Below are 25,039 nucleotides of genomic sequence, written 5' to 3' on the forward strand. Positions count from 1 at the left end.
CGGGCCGCCCCAGCCACCAGCCAGGTCGAGCTCCTTCCCCGGGCGCCTCGGCGCGCGCGGTGCGGGAGACGCATCTCCCATCCCCGCGCCGAGCTGAGGGTGGTGGAGACCCGTCCTGACCCGGGTGCCAGAGCAGGGATGGGGCTTCCCCGGCTGTTCCCGCACCTTGGCAGACGGATGCAGTCGCGGCTCCTCTGGTGAGTGTGTGTGCGCTTTGGTTTGCCAATTTACTCGACATCTCTCCTTCTTTGTGTTGTTTTTTCCCTCAAGTTTTTAAATATTAGCAGTTTTCCATGGGAGCATTTTGGAGCAGGATGAGGGCTCTGCACTCTCTCTCCCCAGGTGGCAGCAGTGCTTCTGTTTCTGGGACAGACCCGGCACCCAGCTTCACGAGAGTCTGCGGGGAGCCGGACAGGAGTCCCTTGGGCTGGCTTGTTTCGCGGGCTTTGTCTCCTGGTGCTGCACCCATTAGTGTGGGGAGGGTTATGGAGCGGTTGAGCCAGCGGGGAACAGCAGCCTTTGGTGATCCTGCCAGATTTGGGAAACTCTGGCTCCTCGTCCCGTTCCACAGAAGACGCACAGGAGTGCGTATAAATACGTTTCAAAAGTCCAGCGGTACTGCTTAGACTGGGCTGGGGATATAGCTCAGCGACGCAGCGCTTGACTGGAAAGCGTGAGGCCCTGAGTACGATTTCCAGTACCAAAAACAAAATAAAACCCAAAAATAACCAAGTTAGACTTTACAGACGAAACAAAACAAAACAAAACAAAAGTTAAGTCCTTAGTTGCCTGCTGGGAATGGAGAAATCCACAGGGCAGTGCCTCCTGCAAATACACCTGTTTTCATTGAATTTAACACATTCAAAATTTATTGCTTCTAAAATTTTAAATTGGTTTATAATAAATACACACATAATATACAGTGCAATAGTTCATACATATATATTCATACAACATATGTGTGTATATAATATATAATGTAATGTATATGCATATTATATATATATATATACACACACACAATGTAGCATATATAATGTAATAATCAAATCAGGGTAGTTGGCCTTTGTATTGGGAACCTTCCAACTTTTCTCTTATTTTGAGATGTATAACATTTAAAAACATTTTGTGATTTTTATTAATAGTTCTTTTACAAATCCAGCTTTCTAAATTCATGTATGAGTGCAACCATGTTTTCTTACAGACTTATTTATTTATTTACTTATCTGTGTATGTTTTCTTGCCTTTTTTGCGGAGGGGGGTAGCAGGGATTGAACTTGGGACCTTGTACTTGTGAAGCAGGCGGTGGCACCACTAAGCTAAATCCCCGGCCCAATTTATGTATGTTTTGAGACAGGGTCTCACTATGTAGCTCAGGCTGGCCTCAAACTCACAGGAATCCTCCTGCCTCAGCCTCCTGAATGTCGGGATCACAGGCATGCACCACCACACCCATCATATTTTCTTGCAGTTTTAGAAGCAAGTAATGAGTAACATAGTGCCTAGCGTGGTGCTTGACTCAATGTTAGTGAAGATGAAGAACATGTATGTTATTTTATTTTATTTTTTGGTATCAGGGATTGAACTCAGGACCTTGCACTTGTGAGGAAGGTGGTGGCATCACTGAGCTAAATTCCCAGCCCACATATGTTATTTTAGTGTTTCTTCCTCTTCTTCCCTACCTTTCTCCAACCCCAAGGTATCTTGTGGGTTTTGTTTGTTTGTTTTTTTGGTACTGGGGATTGAACTCGGGTCCTTGCGCTTTCAAGGCAGGCCACCGAACTGCTGAGCTAAATCCCTGGCCCTATCTTGTGTTGACCTAGTTCACACAGTTGTAGTGATTTATATAGGATGACACTGCATTAAATTTGCATTAGAGATCCTTTGGGTTTTCTGCTCACAGACTCATCTTTGTGATTGGGGCAATTCTGGGAGTGGTGATGAGAGGCAGGGTAGAGTAGTGTTTAAGAGCAGGGGCTCCACAGTCAGCTTACCCTAAGTCCCTTGTTAAAGCAGTTTCTGTTATGTTTACTCTTCTACCCAAGTATTGGTGAAGATATCATTAGATCCCTGTGGAAGCGATTGGTAGTAGGATAACAGGGGGACAGCTGTGTTGTGATACAGTGTTGATGGGACACAGGAAGAGTAGGCTGGGGGATAGGGGTGGCATAGACAGGCTGTCCCAGCCTGTAATCCCAGCCCTGGAAGGGCTGAGGCAGGAGGATCGTCAGAAGTTCAAGGTCAGCCTGGGCTACACAGTGAGTTTAAGGCTAGCCTGGGCTACATAGTGAGACCCTGTCTCAAAAACAAAAAGCAGCTTCTGGTATTTGGAGAAGAAAGGTCACCTAAGGACAGTGTTGAGTTTCAGATTTTATCTACAAAGATGATCTTTATAGCTTCATCTAAGAGGTATTGGGTTTTGTGGCTTTCTTATATTTAGGGTTTTATTTTAACCTAGCCAGTTCTGAGCTGAGGTACTTATTTCTCTTCTGTAGTTTGTATCTTGGAAACTCTCAAACCAAAGCCCTCAGGGATACAAGGATATGGAGAAAGGCTTGTTGGTTAGGGAAAGGGACAGCTATGGTTTATGCCAATAGGATGTAGGTTTGATTCTTGACTTGGCCTCTTTCTGTCTGTGTGACCTTAGGTAAGTTACCTAAGTCTCTTTGTCCTCAGTTTTGTCATCTGTAAGATATAGAAAACACTGTCTCTGGTTATGCTAATTAGATGAGACAGAGGTACAAAATACTTAATAAATAGCAGGTACTATTGTTACTATTCTTCCTATCCATAGTCTCTACAATGTATTGGAAATGAAAGTTGTTAATGTTTCATGAATGAATCCAGGCTTCTAGTGTGAGACTGATGAGGTCCCTCTCTCGCATTTATTTGAGGGGGCACCTCTACTTTTACCCATGCTTCTTTCGTGATTTGGCATATCTCAGCCTCTCTCATCCCCAAGGATCCATAGAGAAGGGTGAAGAGGAAAGAAATCTACACATTTGCTCTATGCATGAGGAAAACCTCGAGTCCTGTCCCTGAGAACAGAGAAAGTTTACTTTGATATCACAAGCGGGGCATGATAATGCATGCCTGTAATTTCAGCAGTCTGGGGGGCTGAGACAGGAGGATCAAAATATTGAGTTCAGCCAGAGCAATCTAGCCAGACTGTCTCAAAATAAAAAGGCTGAGGGTGTTGCTCAGTGCAAAGGCCCCATTGTTCAGTCCCCAGTACCTCCACCATTAAAAAAAAAAAAAAAAAAAAAGGTGTCCACAGAGACTTCAGTCTTCCCTGGAAGAAGGAAATGTCTATTTTGTGCAACATTCAGTGCTCAGTACCTGGCACATAGGCGGCAAAGTAAATACCTTGGGCATGCTGTGGAAAAGGATATAAAGGTGATGTGCTACACTTTAATTAACCCAGTATTGCTGGGCATGGTAGCACATGCCTGTAATCCCAGTACTGGGGAGGCAGAAGCAGGAGGATCCCCACAAGTATGAGGCCAACCAGGGCAACATAGTGAGTTCAAGGCCAGCCTGAAGTACATATCAAGACTCAGTCTCAAAAAGAAAGAAGGAAAGAAAGAAAGAAACCCTGTTTTCACTTGGCACAGTGGCACATGCCTGTAATCCCAGCTGAAAGACTGGGATTGGGTGGCTGAGTCAGGAAGATCACAAGTTTGAGGCCAGACTGAGCAGTTTAACAAGATCTGTCTCAAAAACAATAACAAAAAATAAACAACAACAACAACAAAAAAACCCTCTGCGGATGCAGTTTAGCAGCAGAGCATGCCTGGGTTCAAGTCTCAGTACTGAAAGCAAACGAATAAAGAAACTGAATATTTAAATATTTTGCTTGCCCTGTGGTCTTCAATTCTCAGCAAGCTACCGAGAGGGAGGCCTTTTCTCTGCTGCTCACCATGACACCAGTTCCTGGGTTCAGAATGGTGACCTTCTGGATCCCTGTGCTGCTGTGTTGTCCAGGCAGCGTTCTGTCTGGGGACTCTGTCTGGGATGGTATCTAGGTATGCCTGTGGCTGGGGCCTGCCCACCTGCATAGCTGTTATCTGGGAGGGCCTTTGGCTGTTGGCTGAGCACCCGCATTGGCTCACGTCTGGGCAGGCTTCAGCCTGGGGTCTGCCTGCACTTACCAGTGGTATCTGGGCAGGCCTCTGCCTGTTGTTTGCCCACCGATGTAGCTCTTTTTCAGGCGGGACTGTGACCGGGGCCTGTGGGCGCAACTACTGGTGTCTGGGTGGGGCCCTGGCTGGGACCTGCCCGTACCCATTCAGCTCTGGTCCACGCAGGCTTCTCGGTGCGATCTGCTTTAAATATTTGAATTCATTCTGAACAGATCCTCACCTGGATATTCTGGAGGGCATTTCGTGTGTATGCATGTACGTGGGGGGGGCGTGGCTTTACCACTGAGTTGCACATCCAGGCCTGGACGATATTAAGATATAGCCAATACTGTAGTTTCTTTGAGTGCTTGAGCCTCTCTATACTATTGCACTATTTTGACCTCTGATCTGAGAGCGCTGGAAATTTAGGGGGGCACCTGCCTTTTTTTCTCTCATGGTAGTAGTTACCAGGAGGGCAACATTCTCCTGGACTCCTCTCAGACTTGTCAGTGTGAAGGCAGGGGTGACGAGTGGCAGAGGTCTCTTTTGGAGACCATAAGATAGGACAAGGAGACAGCAGCGTGAGGAGGGGGTGCTGGACCTATCTAGAATTTCCTGATCCAGAATTTTCCTTGGCAGCTCTCTCTGGTTATCGTTCCCTCCCAGCCCCTGGAGTCCCTCTGCCCTTGCTGGCAGGAGTGACCAGGAAGCTTGCCCACAGGAACCACAACTCATGAATCAGCAGACAGATAATTAACTGGGAGGGGGTGACTGAGCGGCTTCAGGGATAAAGTGCTTGGCTTACCCAGTCCTCTCGCTGTCCACAGAGTGGCCTGCTGCCTCGTGCTGTCGCCTCTTCTCCCTTTCCTGAGCTTGGTCCTCTCTGAGTAGGGAGAACAGTGTGCTGCTGCAGCTCAGGTAGCCAGGGGAAGTGAACAGGGGAGCAAAGGAATACACGGGTTAGGAAAACTGCCTGTTCTCTTTGTGTAACTGCTGTCAATTTATTTTCATTTTTACTTCTGGCACTTAATGCATTTTGGGGCTGTTCAGCAAAATGATAAAATCTAGCTTTCTCTCCAAGCTCATTGTGTCCCCAGAATCACTTTTTAAAAAAGGATTTATAGGCTGGGGATTTAGCTTAGTTTCTGCTGCCTGCCTCTCAAGTACAGGGTCCCAAGTTTGATCCCCAGTGCCAAAACAAAACAAAATGAAACAAAAACAAAGTATTTATTAAAGTATAATTTATGTACTATATCTTTTAGGTGTGCAGTTCTGTGAATTTAAACACATGCATACAATCAAGTAACCACTGTCCTAATCAAGATAAAAAATATTTTTATCACTCTAAAAGGTTCCCCCCAGGTTCTTTGTAAGTAATTCCCTATCCATGTCCCTAGTCCCTGGCAATCACTGATCTGTTTTCTGTCCCTACAGTCCTGTTTTACGGAATGTCGTATAAATCATGTCATGTAGTAAGCAGCCCTTCAAGTCCGGCTTTCTTCACTTGCCATAATGTGTTTATGATTTGTCCAGGTTGTTGGAGGTATCATTCACTGTAAGAGATCAATCCAGACTCTTACATCTTCACTGGCTATTGAGACAGTTGCTCTGAAAGCAAGAGGGCTAGATTCATTACACACTGGATTTCTAGTGTTTTCTGATTGGATAGATGCATTTGAGCCATGTTTAAGCCATTAGGTTTTCCAACTGCTAATAGTTAAAGACTGAAAGATTTTACGTGGGTGAACACTTTATTGTTCTTGGTTCTAGGGCAACAGTTATTTTGTAGCCAAACATGGTATAGTCCTGGAGCCAAAAGTTGTTAAGTAAACCTGGAGCTATGCTACCTTCTCTTGTTTTTGGTAGCATCTCCACAAAAACAATCCATTGCAAGACTTTTTGTTTTTCTGTCATGCTCCTACCAAAATGTAACCTCTTCTTTCCCTGTTTCTTACTCAGTAGTTCAGTTTCTTTGTTCAATTAGTGAAGATGTTCACACATTCAAGGAGAGAAAGAATGAGGTATGCACCTTCATGATGAGAAAGTCTAAAGCTGGAGAGTAAAATTGCTGGTTTCTTTCAGTAACTTCCCTGTAATGTACACTATTAATCAAATGCCTTTTCCTCTTGCATATATAACATTCATGTCTCTCTCTCTGTGTTTGCTTTATCTAAACTTGTATTATATGCTACTTCTTTTTATATAGAAAAAAAAAACCCCTCAGGAAAATAGCTGTAGGTCTGAAATTTAAAAACCTACATTTGATAATGGCTCTGCAGGCTTTTTTTGTGGGGGGGTACCGGGGATTGAACTCCGGTCCTTGTGCTTGCAAGGCAGGCCACCAAACTGCTGAGCTAAATCCCTGGCCCTTCTGTAGACTTTTAAAATCATCTTCTCTGGTGACTTTGAACAAGTCATCTTATCTCGTGGTGTCTCAAGAGCTGCAAAGAGGGGAGAGGGAAAATGAAGGACAGACTTCAGTTTGTTTCAGTCCCTCCCCACCTTTATTGGGGAAATTTCTCCTTTAACTGATAAGAAGTTGGAATTCTGCATTAGGGTTTCTTTAGGGAAAAAAAAAAAAAAAGAGAACGAAATCTTGCAGCCAAAATCAAGTTTGAAAAACTGCACTTGGAATAGAGTACTGGGAATTTGGCAAAAGGTACAGTTGGTAACCACATTAAAAGTGCCTGTAGTCAACCTGAAATCTCTTTGCTAATGGAATTTGTGGACAGAGGAAACCTGGGTCTGCAAAATTCCCTGATGGCTCCAAATCCCTACTTAGGCTACAACCCATGGTAAACTCCTCCAGAGGAAACTTTTGCTGGAGCCGCCTGTGAGGTGCATGTTTGAGGTTGAGGGGAGTGTGGTGTCTTTCTCCTGGGACTTCCACAAGTTGAGAACAGACCAAGGTTGCCCTGGATGGTTCTTCAAGGTTATGGGAATGAGCTGGTCAATGTTTATTCCTTTTTAAAAAATTTCCTTCTGTTACGATTAGTTAACAAATTGAAATTGTATATATTTATGAAGTAGAACTTGTTTAGAAATACGTACACATTGGGGAACAATAAATCAAGCTAAATACACATGCATTGCCTCTGTTTCATACTTATCGTTTATTTGTGATGAGAACGCTTAACATCTACTCTAAACAATTTTTGGGTAGATGGCATTGTTCTTAACTGCAGTCGCTGTGTGGTACTTTAGATCTCTTGAACTTATTTCTCCTAACTGAAATTTTTGACCAGTATCATCTCATCCACCCTGTCCCCCAAAGTTTATTCTTGTGTTTCGAGATTCCAAAAGACTTGTGGGTTTTGATGCCAAACGTTGAATTTGTAGAAAGCCCTACAGCTCTGGGGAGCTCCATTATTGAATCCAAATGTGGGAATGGAGACAGAACAGAGGGTATTTAAAGCTTATCTTTAACTTTCTTTAAATTTATAAAAGCGATTGCATTTGTACAAATGCCAGTGCAGAAGCTTCACAATGTAGGATACACAAGTTCCTTGTAGTCTCGTCCTTAGAGATCACACCAGTGATAACTGGTTTTTAACATATATATGTGTGTGTATGTGTGTGTGTGTGTGTGTGTGTGTGTGTGTGTGAGTATATATAACTATTTATCATTATTTACTTCTGAAATAATTATTTCTCAAATCACCCACAGTAGGATAGTTGTTGTGTAGGAATATAATCTAGGCATCTAATTATGTTGGTCGATGCATTTCTAGTATTTATGCCACCGACTGTAATTTTAGCCACGAAGCAGACTAATATGGATTTATGTCTGCTGGCAGTCATTAGAATCTTTTCCAATTATTTGCTACTACACACAAATTCTCTGGGCTATAACCTTAATCATTTACTGGGCACCTTTGTTCAAGTGTTTCTACAGACTAAATTTTTGAACCAAAGTCACTGTGTCAAAGGGCACAGATATTGTATTACTTTTAATTGTTTGTGGTGCTGAGGACCGAATCCAGGTATTATGCGTGCTTGGCAAGCATTCTATGGCTGAGCTACCCTCCGGTTCAAATCTATTTTTTTTCTTTTTGGGGTGGAGTCCTCAGGCTACTCCTGAGTGATTGGTATCACTCAGGCGAGTCCTGAGCAATTGGGCTCAAATGATCCTTCTGCCTCTGCTTTCTGAGGCAGGCCCCCACCACCTCATCAGGCTCAAATGATTTGAATTTTAGTACCTGTTACCAAAAATTTACAGAACTTTGTCCTCTAAAATAGTCAAACCAGTTTCCTTTCTACTATGACTGGCTGGTGGTAAAGACTAATCTCAGTACTGGTGCCTGCTGTCTACATCCATGAGATATGAGCTGGTGGAGAAAATCCCCAGAACTGGAAAGCTGGAAGCCAAGTTCACTTACAGGGCACCACTAGATTGGACCTCAGTACAGGCCTAACCCTTTTGTGTACTAAATGAGTTAGATGGGAGGCAGGGTGAGTACTAGTAAAAATTTCCAGAATTCTGAAATACAGCATTCAAGCCAAATTATCAGTTAGGTCCTTAGGAAAAGAAAAAAAAAAGGATATTTATACATTGTTTGAGGGAAACTGGGCCCTGGAATGCCTGGCCTCCTAGAGTGTTGGTCACCCTGTTGACACTTTCTCGTATCTGGAAGAATAGATAGTTTCAAGGCCAACAGCCCATTCAGAGAGTATTTAAAGCTTATCTTTAATTTTCTTTTAATTTATAAAAGCGATTGCACTTGTACAAATGCCAGTGCAGAAGCTTCACAATGTAGGATACACAAGTTCCTTGTAGTCTCATCCTTAGAGATCACACCAGTGATAATTGGTTTTTAACCTATTCACAATCATCTAACTCAACACCATTTGTTTTACAGAAAAGCAAAATGGCAATTTCTGAGAGGCAAGGGGACTGGCCCAAGATCACATAGCTAGTTTAGTGATTTTGGTGGGGTCTAGTCCTGGGGGCTCCTCTGTCCTGGTCAGAGTCATTTCCTTCCTACACCCCATTAAAGACAAAGGGCCCTTTTGTTTTGACCCTGAAGTAGAGGGGAGGAGGGGCATTCCTGGCACAGGAAGTGACTGGAATGAGGATAAGGGGAAGGGAACTGAACATTTATTAAGCGTCTGTTACAAAATGATTCTTTTACATGTTACCTAACTTAATCCTAACACCTCATGAGATAAGTATTATGCCCATATTTGAGATTATGGGGTGGCTAAGGAAGGAAACACCTGCTTGGAGTTTCTAGATTTTTGGCTGATATAACTGGGTTAGACCTGCCAAATACTCGGAGCAGTTATAAATCTTGAATAGGGATATGACTGGGCCTTAGGGAGAGCACCTGAGCCATACAAGGATGTGTCTGAGGTCATGTGCCAATGGGAATAGCAAAAGTGACTGTTAGGCCAAGCATGGTGGCACACGCCTGTAATCCTATCACACAGGAGGCAGAGGCAGGAGGATTGCTGTGATTCCAGGCCAGCCTGGAATACATAATGAGTTCAGGGCCAGCCTGAAATTATAGTATAGCAAGACTTTGTCTCAGGGAAAAAAAAAAGTGACTTATTTTTGTTTGTCTTTTTGAGACAGGGTCTCACAATGTAGTTCAGGCTGGCCTTGCACTCACTATGTAGCCGAGCCGAGGTTGGCCTTGAATTCAGTGATACTCCTGCTTCAGCCTCCTGAGTGTTTGGATTACAAATGTGCACTACCATGCCTGCCTCAAAAAGAGACTTTTGATCTGAGTTCTGCCAGTCTGCATGCAGTACGTCCATTGTGTCCTTTTTTATTGTTTTTTTATGGTACTGGGGGTTGAACTCAGGATCTTGTGCTTGTAGGGCAGGCGTGATGCCACTGGGCTAAATCCACAGCTCATCGTTCTATTGCCCTTCCCCTAGGAAGTTTCTCCATGGCTGGGTGTGAATTTTAGACTACAACCATCCAGAAGATGAGTTGTAGTCTTCAGCACATGGCTACCTAATTAATTGGTTAATGATCTGGCTTCACTTCTAAGCTTAGGGCCTATTGGCTGAAGGGTCAGGGAAATGGGATGGCTGATAGTGGTAACATCTGAGCCTTGTCCTAAGGGCATCTACTTGCTCAGGCCCAGATCCTTCCTGGCTTTCCCTCATGCCCATGTGCCATCCATCAGCACGTTCAGGGAGTACACCTAGAGTCTGGCCACAGCATGAACGCTGCGGCCTCCAGATACAAACCCTGCCGTCTGTTGCCTGGATTATTTTAATGATATCCTAGTTGGTCCTCTCCTCTGGCTTCCCTGCTGTGAGTGAAAATTCAGTGGCCAGGATGAGCTTTTTCTGTTCACTTTGACTTAAGTCCTTCCGGTGGCTCCCACCTTGTGGAGAGTGAAGATTACGTTCCCTACCCTAGCCTGTGGCTTCCACGTGTTCTGGTCCCTAGTCTCTCTGCCCTATTCTCTTCCTTCCTCACTCTTCCTGTGTTTCTTTAACAGACTGAGGTCTTTTTGGCTCTAGTCTTGGGTTCTTTGTGGAATACTCATCCCCTAAATCTTCCCATGATTTACTCTTCATAGCCTCTTGAAGTATCAACTCGAGGCAAATTATACAATAATATTTTCCATTGTTAAATATTATATTTAATTGATTGTGATGCGCTTTAAAAAAAATCTAAAAATCTGTGAAATGAGATACATCTTATATCCCTAGTTTTATATTTGATGAAATTCGGTTGTTTGGATTTCTTACTGATTTGGGTAGTACAACCTGGAGCATTTTGCTCACAGCACAGAGATGTGTATTGCCTTGAACTTTGCCTTCTCTCTCCTTCCCCTTTTGGGGAAGTTAGCATGAAACATTTTGTGCTTTGATGACTCATGCTGCCAGGTGACTGCAGTGAGAGACCAGGCACTGAGTCATCCACCTCCCTGTGGGTCTAACTGGGCAGTGGCCAAGGGTCAGGATCCAGGCCAGGCGTCCTCTCTGGCAGAGAGTAAGAGAGATGTCCATAGTTTTGCAGTATAGACCTCCTTCTTTCCCAGTGAATACCATATAATCTAACAGAGCATTCTTTCCTGAATTCCCCTGACCTCATCAAGGTGGCTTGTCCTTGCATTCTGACATCCTGTCTCCTTGCACTACCTGTCCTCAAAATAGCCTTCACTGACGCAGTATGACTTCCACTGGTTCCAACTCCCTCTTTGTGTTTCCTTTTTTCCTCTATTTTCCCCACCCTTTGTCTCTCTTCTGATTCTATGAATCAGACTGATGTACCAATCACAGCCTTCTACTTCTACTTTTCAGGCAAACTTCTTGGCTGGCTTTGTCTCTCTCTCTCTCTCTCTCTCTTTTTTTTTTTCTATTGGTCTTTTTTCTTGGCCATCCTTCCTAGACTGGATTTTTTTTTTTTTTTGAGACAGGGTCTTACTATGTAGTTCAGGCTGTCCTTGAACTCACTTTGTATGCCAGGTTGGTCTTGAACTCATGGTGATCCTCTTATCTCACCCTCTGGAGTGCTGGAATTAGAAATGTATGCCACCATGCCTGGCCCCTAGATTGGATTTTTGAACCTAAAATTCCTAACTCCATTTAGAAGTCAGTTTTGACTTTTACTTTAGCCTGTTACTTACTGACTCTACACTCCCACACTTACCTGCCCTGTTTAGGGCATGCTTAGCTTTTTATCTAGTGTTCTATATAATGATGTCTTCAAGACATATTTTTTTTAAGAAATATTAAAAAAACCAAAAACCCTCACTTGTCTTAAACAGTTTGAGACTAAGGATGAAAACAGCAACTACAAAAAAATAGCAACTATAGGTGCAACATTTATTGAACACTTTCTGTGTGCTAGCTGTTGTGTTCAAGAATATTCCAGAGATTGGGTCATTTCATCGCTGTAAAGACAAGGCCCATGCACCTTGCTTTGCTACTCTGTATAAACTGTTAAGAGGAAAGGGCCTGAGGATTTTTTCCATTCTTTTTGATGACATTCTGGTGGAGATCTCCTCTTCTCCAGCGGGACCACATCTGGGCCCCAGAGGCTGAGCAGGAATGCCAGCTTTATGAATGACTGGAAACAAAGGCCCAGGCTCCTACAAATTCAGGAGGGAGGGGCAGCTCGAGAGCAGCAACTCATTGACTCAGCCAGAGCTCAACTTGGAGACTTCTGAGTCAGTCATTTTCAACCACTGGGTTCCAGGGAAACTCCCCTTGGTGGCAGGACTCAGTTGGGGGTACTGTGGGGGTGGGGATCATTGATTCTCACAAAATCAACCTGTGATTCATTAAAAAGAAGGAATAAAGGAGACTGGGTAACAATGACTCCCAGGCATGACTTCCTGAAGAGTAGATCTTGGCAGCATAACTCATCCTCTGGGGAAGGGGACTGTTTGTACACTGGGAGGGGCCTGATGCTTTTAAACATGGGGCAAGTTTTCTATTGTGGTTACAAGTCAGGGACTCAGGAAAACGCTAATTTAAGAATGAACGGCTGGATAAAAGAATAGACTGGGAAAAGTTTTCAAAAACAGTTTGAGTACTCACACCTCCCCTGTTCCTCTTGTGTCTTTTAACTCTTCAGTGGTTACCTTGTGCTTCTGTTCTCCCTGATGAACATGAATGGGGTTTTTGTTCAGCATTACCCCCCTGGACACCAGTCCCCATGGAAACTCCTCCCAGAACTCTTCTGACAGAGCAGTAAAGAGAGGCTATGACCAGGTTTGCCTAGGGAAAGAACAACTGTAGGACTGAGATAGGGCCAGGCAGCCCTTTCAGGGAGGAGCCTTAGGTTGTGTGTACTCTTCGTTCTGAAAGTTAAGACATTCTGAATCTGGTAGCTCTGGGAGACCTGGCTTTGCTTGGCTGAGGGCTGCCCCGCCTTAGAGGTGACCTTGATGCTTTGGGATCAGGCCTGGAACCAGTGCCATAATTGCCATCCCACATTGCTTAGGTTGTAGTCAAATCAGAGTGTAAAACTGCAGAAGTTACTCTTGGGTTTATATTGGCATCCCATGATCATCCCATTTGTAGTATTTTAGGGTTGAAAAAGGCCTTTGATGTTAAACAGACTCAAGGCTCTGAGGGAATCTGGAGCTTCTAGGAGCTTCTAGTGTCCTTGAAGAGAGCAATGAAAATTTAAATTGAGAAGCCCATTTATATATTTATGTTGGAATTCTATGTATAATTTTGAGAAATAGACTCAATTGCTTAAAAACAAAACAAAATTGATTTAGCTCACTACCTTTCATTTGGTTCCAATAAATATTTACTGACCATCTCCTTTGAATCAGAGACTGGTCTGAGCAGGGCAGGGCAGCCAGTAAGGGACTTAAAAATATTGGGTGGCAGTGCCATTAAGGCAGATACTACATGGTTATAATATGGTAGGACTACTAGAATGGAAGAAAATGAGGCTGAGGAGTTAAATGAGTCACCCAAGACTACACAGTCTGCTAAACTGTATGTGTACCTTTTCTGTTAGCTCCTTCTACCCTGAGGTACTGGTAGTTAAAGTGTAATTTTCTTCTTTTTGTTCTTTTCTTCCCTTCTTCGTTCCCTTCTTTGATTGAATTGATTTGATTAGGGATTGAATCCAGAGCCTTGTGCATGCTAAGCATGTATTCTACCTCTGAGCTGTCTTCCTAACTCCTTAAAGTACAATTTGCAAAGAGTTAAAAGTATGATTTCTGTACAAATATAAAGTGCACATGTGTCAAAGATTTTATTCCACTCGATTAATTAGGGAACCAGTAAGATGTTGGGACTAGTTCATAAAAGAATTCAAGAAAAGAAGATTTGTAATTGGTCAGTTCAAGAAGTGCAGAAGTGAATTAGCTAACAGATTCAAAATCAGTTAATGTCCTATAAAGCAATTAACCTTAATCTTGGGAGCTACTTTTTCTACTAGACAGAAATCACTGGTGTTTTTGTTGGATGAGAATCATATATATTGCTCTCATCAAGAATCATTTCCATTGTCATTGATTTTCTATAGGTGGCTTTTATTCTTACAGAGTTATAAAATATCCTAATAAACAGATGTCAAACAAAGGTGCAGATAATCTGTGGTCATTTTCTGAATGTATTTTTGTTCCAGTTTTGAGATGGAGGGAATTCAATCACACCATAATAAAATAAACTAAGACTTTCGGAGGAGGAGAAGTTTTGGGAATATTGGGAAAACCTGAACACAGTATTATTTCCCCAGGAAGATTTGCTGGTTTTAACAGCTAGAGTCAAAGGAATCCCTTTAGAAAATTGGCGACGGGAACTGGCAGGTTAACTGAGGTCATGAGGAAGACAGGATCTTCTTTCGATCTTCCCTCGTCTGCTCCGTGTATTGAAAAAGGCCTACTTCTTGGGGCACTACAGGAAGAGGGTCTTCACCTGGCTGAGGCCAGGGAACTGAGACAGGGGGAGCAGGAATGTGAGCAGCTTCTGAGCAAATACCTGGGTTTTGCTTCCTGGGTAGGCTTTTCAGGACTATTTTGTTTCCTCCGGCTGTCCCTGCTGCTCATCGCCTAGCCTTTTCTTTGCCCTTTGTCAGTATGAGGATTGTTCACAGTTGAACAGGGTCTTATAGAGTACCCTTTGCCTCATTGACTTCTTCCACAAATCTTACAAAATAAATACATTGTTTCATGACGATTAGGTAAGATGCCCACGGTCAGGACAGTTAGTAATATCAGTGTTTGGAATCCAAACACAGATCTCCCTTTCATCTCCCAAATTCTACATTCTTCTAGCTGATACAGGTCAGCATTGCTTTGGTTCTCCCTGGAGAATTTCAAACTTGAATTCCAAGATAGGCGTACTGGGAAAAACAAGATTTCAGAAGATTTGCTCTTCCCCAGGAAGCCAGTGATACACTACCACTGAAGTCATCCTGCCCGCTGCCCCGCAATACTTAGGCTGTGTGTTCATGTCAGTGGACTGGCCTTGGGTCCTGTGTATAGTGGCTGCGAACATCACTAAAGTAATTGGAGAGGACACAATGTTATTACCCTGGGACTCACAGTTTCATTTGCAATGTAGGTATCAAACCAGTTGCTAATTAAAGCTTTCCCTCCCATGGTTCAGCTTTGCCCGGTCACTTGCCATCGCTGTGGCCTTATGTTTCTTACTAATAATAGCCTGTGTTTGTTAGAGGTCTCTGTATGGTTAGAACACGCTTTGTGTATCCAAGAGCTGTAGACATGGGCATTGAGGAAACTGAGGAAGGCTGGGGCAGGCCAGAGATTTTGTTGAGTAATAGGTCAGATACTAATGCCTTTTTTCCTCTGTTGCAGGGCCCAACATCTGTACCACACGAGGTGTGAGCTCTTGCCAGCAGTGTCTGGCTGTGAGTCCTGTGTGTGCCTGGTGCTCAGATGAGGTGAGGATCAGACACTTCACTTTTTTTTTCCCCCTAGACTCTGATGCTTTTGTACAGGAACAGAATTGTGGGGCTCTCCCTTCTAAATGCATGCCCCCTTGTCCCTTTTGAGTAAGGCTAGGGTGAATCCTTTCCAGCTTTGGATGGAGAAAGACTGTCATGCCATTCAGAATCTACTGTGAATTCCCTACCCCGACCAATTTGGTTGGCCCTCTGGCCTTGCTGTAACCATTGTTTCCCTGTAATACCCATTGCTTGCTCTCTGTTGGGGTGGAACATCCCAGGGGAGAGGTGCCTCAGCTTGAGAAAGGAGGAGATGTTGGCTTACTTCTTTTCCCCAGAACTTAAAAAAGATGCATAGGAGCCTTGCACTTGTGTGTGTAGGGTGTTTAATTGGGAGATCTTTTCTCTTCCTCTTAGGATTATGATTATTATTATTTTTTGTGCCTGGGATTGAACTCAGGTCCTTTGTGCTTGCAAGGCAGGTGCGATGCCACTGAGCTAAATCTCTGGCCCCTCTCTTCCTCTTATGATTAGATCTCTTTCTTTTTTTCCCTTCTTCCCTCTCCGAGGTGTCAGTGAGGGAAGGGGGTGTGCCCATTGCTGAGGATGGGAAGGTGACAGGAAAGGGTTAGCTGTGTCTAGGCAGAGGGTTTGTTGTGTCTGAGGCCCTAGAGAATGAGTGAGTCTAGGGAAATGGCTATGTTTGTGGCTTTGATGAGAATCTGGAGCTGGCAAGAGCTTGGTGGTGATGGGAGGGGTGAATGTGGCTGGACAGATTCCCAGTGATTATGGGGTCTGAGGCTGAGTCACTGACTCCTGGCAGGTGGTTACCTGACTCCTGGCCTGGCTCCTACTCGGACTTCTGGAGGCATTCTCTGTCCTGCAGCAGGTCCCGGCCCTCTGCAGTTTTATGACAACTCCAATTGGGTCCCTTATTCTTTCTATTTCTCTTCCTGATCTGATGGGTTTCCTATAAAGGCAACCTCTGGCAGGCTAGGGAGGAGGGGAGCAGGGAGGCTGCCAGAGCATGGAGGCCAGCTCAACACGTGATTCCTTAGCATGGGGAACTGCTTTCAGAGGCAGCTGCCCAACATCTGGGCCATATTGACATAATTTAGCAAGTGAACTGGTCCCTGGGGCTGGAGGTGGGGGGCGAGGGAGGAGGGCGGGTCCTTCTTCTTCGCCCCCACAGGTGCCCCTCCCCTCTGGGCTGAGCTGGCTGCTCAAATGTGATGATGTAGCCTCCTCCCTTCTCATTTGCCATATCTTTCTGCCTTTGGTCACCATCATCATATTAAGTTTTGTTTTGTTTTTAATTAATACAAGGAAGTTGCAATTCTGCAGCAGAATTCCAGAAAAACAGGGAGCTGGATCTAGAGAGCGTCTAGATTAGGTGTCTTGAAGCTAGCTGGAGCACAGCAGGAGCCGGGGCAGAAACCCAAGTGTTGTTCAAAGAATGTATCTTCTTCCTCTTTTCCTCCTTTTCAGTATAAGGCAAGAGAAAAGGCAGGTAACTCTGGCTCAGAGAGTCTGGGGAGGAAGCCAGCAGAAGGCAGGGGAAAGGTGCAGAGGTAGGATGAAAGCATGTTGTAGGGCCAGCCTAGGAATAGAGTGGAATCAGGAAATGGGTGCTGCTGGGACCAAAGAAAACTAATGGGGAGAGATAGAAAGTCCGGTGGGATATTTCCCTGGAGGATGGAATATAAATATGAAATCAGAGGAAGCCAAGGGCTTAGTGAATGACTACAGCTAATGCTAAGCAAGAGGGACAATGTGGGAGATGGCAGGTGAAGTTGCTGGTGTGAGGCAAATTGTCTTCCAGAGAGGGAAGAAGAGGGAATCCCAGATTGCAGACTGCTGTCTTTTTCTTGAGGGAGCAGGACTGCTATAGGTCAAGGTTTAACTGCTCACAGTGACTTGGTTGTTGACTTAAAAATCTAAAAGTGGGGCCGGGTTGCAGCTCAGTGCTCCTGCCTCCCCTGCCTTGATTGTACTGTCAGTGCCTGGAAAAACAACTGGTTGGGCTCAGTTTTCTCTTGTTACTCAGAGGATAGAGGCTTTTGGGTGTGTGGAGTGAGTGCTTGGCTGGGTAGTAGGAAAACATAGCCAGTATGAATGAGTGTGGTGTTTTGGGCCCATCTGCATAGGGTGTGTTCTTGGAGAGTTAGATACTGACCTGGGTTGGGGTGGTGGGCTGTCTCTGCTCTGTACGTTTAGCAGAGAGGCCAGCTTTATGTAGAGATTTGGCTTCTTGGCCTCAGTGGCACCATGCTGGAGTCTAGACCCTCCCAAACTCTTGGGATGGTGAGGATTGACTGAGGGACTTGTTAAAAATAAAAGTTGCCAGGACGGACCCTGGACCTCTTGCATCAGAATGTGTTGTTATGGTGGCAGGTTGGACAAACATTGCTAATTGAGGGGGTAAGTTATTGGTCAAGGTGAGTAGAAGTGGAGTTAAGGTTGCCAGATAAATACAGAGCACCCACTTAAATTGGAGCTAAACGACAAGAAATTGTTAGTATGAGTATGTCCCAAATTGCTACATTTGGCAACCCTAGAGGAGAGAGAAATACTAGAAACTGGTATATAGGACTGAGTGCACATTGGAAGGTTGGCCAGCTTGTACTTAGTTGGATGTCCAGGGATGAAAAAAAGAATGGGATTTGGGTCTAGCAAAGCAGAAAATGACCTCAATAGCTCTTCCTTCTTGTTTCTTTTCCATAAACGCAGAGGAAAGCTTTAGACTACTCCTCATAGTCCTTTTTAGTTGCCAACTTAATTTTACTGTCACTCTTTTGCTGTCTTTCTACTTACAAATTTGGAGAATCAATGTCCATCTTGAGAGTTATGTTGTTGTTTACAAGTTGGAGCAAAAGGGTAATATTGAGACCTTTCCTCTTCTTGTACACAATGAAGGGTGACTAGCAGCAACTATAAACTAAAATACTTTCCTTCTCTCTTCCTTTCTGTCCTGTTCATACTTCTCTGTCTGCACGTTCAAGTGATTACTTGTACGCAGTAGGTAAGCCAGTCAAGACAGTGATGTTTATTTATCTGAACTGGAGATGTTTTGGTAGCTCTCGCGTAAAATACTCCATATTGCTTCTTGCCCTCCTCTGAGGAATGAGTATGCGGTGACCATAGTAGTTATAAGGGTAATTGTAGAAGAGTCATCTTTATTTGCTTTTATAGTGTATCCAAAAGAATGTGAGTATATTTGACTTATATTGAGTTTTTTGTATTTTGAAAGCATATCACGCTCACAGTTTCGTTTTATTCCCTGGCCAAGCCTGTGAAATAGGTAGCATAAGGACTAATATTTATGCTGTACTTTCTAAATTTCCAAATAGGATTAATGGGGAAAGGTACTAATAGCATGTGTCACTCTCCAGGAAAGGAGGTTATCTATCAGCTGGCACAGTATGTGGGCTGAAACCTCCCGTTTCTGTGCTTGGAATCTTTCCCTGGGCCTTGGCTATTTTTGTTCTTTTTGTGTAATATCTAGTTTCCAGTGAAACTAAAACTTTAATATCCACCCCCATTTTTAGTTTTCCGAGTAGCCTGGAGACATCCCTTCTAACACCTCAGCCTGGGTTATTCAGAAAGGGAACGTCATCTGTGGGGGCAGAGGTCACTGCCTTCTTGGGACAGGAAGCTCTCAGGGGCATCTGGGCTAAAGGGCAGGGACTGTTAGGTTCTCCACCTCTGATGTCAGTGACAAAAATGGGAGGAAAAGGGAGAGGGAGATCGGCTTTGTTTTTCAGTGTTTATTTTTCTAAGGACACTCATGCCAGACCATAAGGACTGTCTTTTCATCTTAGCACTTTAAGCCCTCTTCTCATTAGGGATGCCCCATTAGAAAATGGGAGTGAAGATACCCACTTCATGAACAATCTCCTTTTGCTGAGGCGAAGATAATTGATGGCTTGCTGTTCTCATCAGCTCCCTGGCCTCCCTCTCCCAGCTCTTTCTTTTAGCCCCGGTCTAGTCCTGGAAAGGATCAACTCTTCACAACAACATTGTGGTGATCCAGTCATTGCTTTTTTGAGAAGGTTTCCTTTAGGCTTTGTGGATGGCTGGGATCAGACTGGGTTTTTTTTTGATTAAGAAAAAGATGCTTTCTGAGAGAGAGGGGTTGGGAGAAATGGGCAGGGTCCAGGGGAGGCTAGACACAAAACCTGAAATGTCCAGGAGTTCTCCCCATGGCCATTCTGTTCCCTGGCCAGAGCTGGGTGAGGGAAAGGAGATTTTCATCTCTTGCAGAGTTGTGGAGGGTCTATGATGTCTATAATGGGATATTTGTAGCCAGGACGGTTAAGTCCTACGCACTAATTCCCATCGCTGAGGTTATTTCTCTGCTCTTACACTTAAGAAGCTCAGAGAAAGGAAGAAAGTTGTGGGGCCCCAGGGACTCTTTTCACTTTGTGCTTGTGCTGGGGTAGTCCTCATGCTGCTGCTCGTGCCCATCCACGTGGGGAGGTCCTTCAGCTGATCAGAGGGGACTGACCCGAGAAGACAGGGCCTTTGGTTTTGAGCTACCGAGGTTTGGAGCATAGGTGGTCTCCTGTGGCCTTACCCCTCTCTGGGTATTAGGGCTGCCAGGCTATATGCGCATGATGAAGGGGAAGGACTTTGTCCTGCCCTGTGACATCCCCCTTTACACCCTGTTGCCTACCTCAGGCATTCCCTTGCTGGTTTTTCCTACAGCCATGTTTTCCGCACTTGTTTCTCTGTCCAAACCCTCTCTTTATACAGAATGTAACAAAACTGAATTTTTAAAAGGATAATTGCAATCAGAAAATCTAGTTGGCTTGTCAGTTGTGCCACTTCCTAGCTCTGTAACTTTGGGCAAATTACTTGACTTCTCTAAGCCTCAGATTTCTTTTTTTTTTTCTCTCTCTCTCATTGAGTTTATTGGTACATTTTAGGTATACAGTACAGTTACATTGATCATTGAAGCCTCAGATTTCTTTTTTTTTTTCTCTCTCTCTCATTGAGTTTATTGGTACATTTTAGGTATACAGTACAGTTACATTGATCATTGAAGCCTCAGATTTCTTACCTGTAAGATTGGGCTTCTCCTGGGATGCCTCCGAGTTTTTGAGCCCTTACTTGTAAAGGCTCTGTAGTAGTAGGTGCAGCACTCAGAACTGTCAGGAAGATTGCAGTTATCCATGTAAAACGCTCATCACAGTGCCTGCATACAGTAAGTGCTCAATAAATATTAACATGAGTCGTTTCAGGGTATTTGTATGGGCTCATCAGTTGGCTTTCAGCCACGGTTGTGAGGGGGGTGGCTCTGAGAGCCTAAAGGCCCAGACATTGTGAAATAGGCCCAACGAGGGGCTTTCCAGCTTCCTAGTCACTCCCCTCAACCTGGCAAGAAGCCCTCATGATATGTATGCACCCAGTGCTGGCTGACTTTACTGAGTGGCAGAGCAGGAAGGGACTGAAAGCATCAGTCTGACCTTCCTTAATGAATAGGCAAGGAAACAGGCTCCCCGTGACTTACCTGAGCTTGCGTGGCCAGCTGGTGGCTGAACTACAATTGAACCTATTTCCTGCTTTCTGGTATTTTTCCCCTAGAGCGGGTAATGCATTCAGTACTCTGGTGTAAGGACACTTACAGCCACAGAAGGTGGTAGGATGTAGGTCAGGGCTTTTGGACCAGGTCTCAGTTTCCTCTTTGTCCAGGATGAAGGGAGAAGGTGATAGGACAGGCTCTGGTCAGTGATACGGCATCGTGGCATTTTCCCAAGCTTGTGAAGTTTATTCATAACTAATTTATGCAAGAAATATTTTTCAAGCATCATATAATAATAGCTAAAATTTATTGAGTACTTACTGTATGCCAAGTACTGTGTTATGTGTTTTATATGCATTGTCTTATTTAGCCCTGCATGCCATTCCTATGAGGAAGGGGCTATTATTATTATTATTATTATTATTAATTTTAAAAGTAATTTATATTATGGTAAAGTACACATAACAATTTATCATTTCATTTGCTTTTTTAGGCACGTGGGTTAATGGTGTTAAGTACATTCATAATGCTGTGAAAGCAACACCATTATCGATCTCCAGAACTCTTCTCATGATATGAGATTGAAATTCTATGTCCATTAAACAACCAGACCCTATTCCTCCTCACCAGACCCTGGCAACCACCGTTCTAGTTCATCTCTAGGACTGTGACTGTTCTGTGTACCAGTGGAGGGCAGTTATCTTCATGTGATGGCTGAGGAAACTAGATTTGGAGACTGTAGATGATTCACCCAAACTCTGAAACCTGTTGGGGAAATGCTGAGATTTAGTCTGGGTTGGTCTACTCCTATACACCTGTCCTGTACCTTCCCCATTCTGCCTTCTCCCCTGTCACCTTTGTCATCAGTCCTGGGTTGGGTGCTAGAATAGAAAGGGAATAGGACATACACAGTCCCTGTCTTCAGGAATCTCACAGCCTGGCAGGGTCTAACATAGCAGCTCCCAGATGGTTTTGACCTTCAACTGCAAGTAAAAATACACTCTGTGTCATTCTTTATCATATGTGTTTTACCCCATTCCCCAGTAAGTAAAAGTTTTACAAAGCAACACTTACTTTTACTATTTATATATGTTGTTGTTTTTATATTGTATTCTGTACATTTTATTTGATGAAATGATGATTGAGAACAACTAAATTGATCTTGAGCTCCACAAATGAGTTGTATTTCAGTTTGAAAAATGCTGGTCCAACAGGCATCTTATTAGATAGGCTCTCTTAATAAAGCTGTCACCCACTTAGCCCTTTTAATAACTTAGCTTCCTCTTTCTATACAAGTCCTAGGGATTATCCAAGAGAGAACCATAGCAGTTTGTTTATCCTGGTGTAGCTCCAAAGTATTGGGTAAGCTCAAAGCCGTCAGGAGATGGCAGGGCCTGTAGGAGCACTGTCAAAATTCTGACTTCAGGGCTTACTCTTGGTCTCCTGTCTTACAGGCCCTGCCTCTAGGCTCACCCCGCTGTAACCTGAAGGAGTATCTGCTGGAGGATAACTGTTCTCCGGAGTCCATCGAGTTCCCAGTCAGTGAGGTCCAAATCTTGGAAGCCAGACCCCTCAGCAACAAGGGCTCTGGAGACAGCTCTCAAATTACTCAAGTCAGTCCCCAGAGAATTGCTCTCCGATTACGGCCAGGTAGGAATGGACTCACTGCAGGTAGATGGTCTAGAGCCCTGAGATAGAGGTCTAGGCAGGAAATCTGATTAGCTCAGAATGGAGGTGAAACAGTTACAGAAGGATGTGCGCAGAATGGAGGCGAAATAGAGGAGGATGTGCGAGATGTGGGTGGGAAAATGAAGAAAATGGGAATTATTAGGACTTGGGTCAGAATAACTGAGTTTGAATGTTAACTCCATCTTGGGAAAGTTGTTTAACCCTTCGGATACAGCAGGTGCTCAAAAAATGCTTCTGCCTCTCCTCATGCCTGTTTTACCTAACTTACACCTTTGTCTTGATGTGCAAATGTGATAAAGGATGAGGAAGCAATTTGTAAGCTCTTTTTCCCCACCAGTGGGGCAGCAGCATAGTGGCAGACAAAGCAGAAGATCTTTGGAGAGAAGGAGGATTAGGCTAAGGGACACTGATTTTTGAAGTACTGATTTTTTACTTCTTTTTTTTTTTTTTTTTTTTTTTTTTTTTTTTTTTTTATCTCACTATGTAGTGAGGCTGACCTGGAACTCACTATGTAGCCCAGGCTGGTCTCGAACTCACAGCGATCCTCCTGCCTCAGCCTCTTGAGTGCTGGGATGACAGGTGTGTACCACCACGCCCGGCCTGATTCTTCACTTCTTACTTAAATTAGTAAGAATTTAAGAGAGACCCATTATGTACAAAGTATGTGTGGGGTGCTTTGGGATTCAGAAAAGAGTAAAACGTAGCTCCTGTCTTTTACTGAGTCTGAGTGTAGTAATTGTCAAAACCCCTGTGACTGTTGGGACCCTGCTGATTAGACAGATAGGGATTTAGACAGGGTGGAAAATCTTAGAATGGAAAAGAAGAGGTTAAAAATAGGAGGATCAAGAGATTGGGAGAGGAAAAGAATTGTAAAGGGAGACAAAGGGCTAGGGCTCTCAAGTTTGATTTGATCAGGCCGTCACTTAGTCACTGATGTGTCCAAACCTACTTATTCAGTCTTAAAGGGAAAAGAAGAGAAAAAGCTTAACACCTTTCTGCCTTCCAGATGATTCGAAGAAGTTCTCCATCCAGGTGCGGCAGGTGGAGGATTACCCTGTAGACATCTACTACCTAATGGACCTGTCTTACTCCATGAAGGATGATCTGAGGAGCATCCAGAGCCTGGGTACCTCCCTGGCCTCCCAGATGCGCAAGCTCACCAGTAACCTGAGGATTGGCTTTGGGGCCTTTGTGGACAAGCCCGTGTCACCGTACATGTACATCTCCCCACCAGAAGCCCTGAAAAACCCCTGTTATGAGTAAGTCCCTACTCCATTAGCAGGGAAGCACCCTCCCCTGTGTCCACATCCTGGCTCCAATTTCTAGCTACAGGGTCATTGTGTTAGCCCCTTCCTGGCCAACTCATAGCTCCTTTCTGCCTCGGTCTCCTTTTCTGGCAAATGGGCTAGCCTGCTAAGTTGGGTGAGGTGTTGTGTCGAGACAGCCCAAGTCTCCTTGGAAACCTAGAAAAAAAATCCATCAGCACCTTGGTCTTTGTCACAAATAAATAGGAGGCAATAGAGAAAGAGAGGGAAATGAGGTCAAAAGCAGAGACATTTATGGGTAAATAAGCAGAAGAATTATGCTTTTGGAAGGACTGACTTGATATCACTATTCTCATCATCAATGGCATGAATTCTGTAAGGTTAGAATGTAAGAAATAAAGCCCTGGAGGAATGTAAGAGTGGAAATGACATTTATTCAACCCTTTAACGGTATGTGATAAGTTTCTGCCTCAGTTTATTTTATTTATTTATTTTTTTGGTGGTGGTAGGGATGGAACCCAGGAAAGTGCTCTACCACTGAGTGCCCCTGGCCCTGTACCTCTGTTCCACATTTTGACTTATACGAATGACTTACTTAAGTGGCACAGACTTATGAAAATTCAGGTATTACAGTAATCTAAAATGCTGGTTACTAAGCCTGAGAAGATGTGAATTTACTGTTTAATTTTCCAACTTTTGTGATACAGCTTTTGACCTTCTGTATGGTTTGTACATTTCCCAGTAAACATATCAACTATTGAATGAACTGAGTCTGGGGCCAGCAGCGTGCCTGTCTGACAGATCTATTCATTTATTAATGGCTAAGGAGACCACTTTCTGATGGATTTTGGCCTCATTTTTTACTGCAGAGAAAGTTAATTAGAAGGTGATAGCAACCATTCAAGCATTATGGTTGTTTACATGTTTTACTCATATAAACCTAAGACAGTGCTTCTGAGATAGGTGCTGTCAGGTCTCTGTTGTCCTAGGCTAGGCTCAGAGAGACGTGCCAAGGGTTCCATGACTGTAAGTGGGATAACTGGGATTTGAACACAGGTGGTCTATTCTCTTTTCTTTTTTTTTTTTTTTTTTTTTTTTG

The 25,039-nt window shown here is 43.9% G+C and overlaps 1 protein-coding gene across 1 annotated transcript in view; it reads left to right on the forward strand.

Annotated features, from left to right (window-relative positions):
* Positions 1–25,039, forward strand: part of Itgb3 (integrin subunit beta 3) — a 52,553-nt gene that overhangs the window by 632 nt on the left and 26,882 nt on the right. Inside the window, exons 2-5 of the mRNA XM_010637492.3 lie at positions 99–197; positions 15,374–15,459; positions 22,441–22,636; positions 23,682–23,934. Of these exons, the coding sequence (XP_010635794.2) occupies positions 99–197; positions 15,374–15,459; positions 22,441–22,636; positions 23,682–23,934 (634 nt within the window). The remainder of the gene's footprint in view (positions 1–98; positions 198–15,373; positions 15,460–22,440; positions 22,637–23,681; positions 23,935–25,039) is intronic.

This window comes from Fukomys damarensis, unplaced genomic scaffold (genome assembly GCF_012274545.1).
Source record: "Fukomys damarensis isolate Sample0158 unplaced genomic scaffold, DMR_v1.0_HiC HiC_scaffold_23, whole genome shotgun sequence".
In the NCBI taxonomy this organism is placed as follows: domain Eukaryota; kingdom Metazoa; phylum Chordata; class Mammalia; order Rodentia; family Bathyergidae; genus Fukomys; species Fukomys damarensis.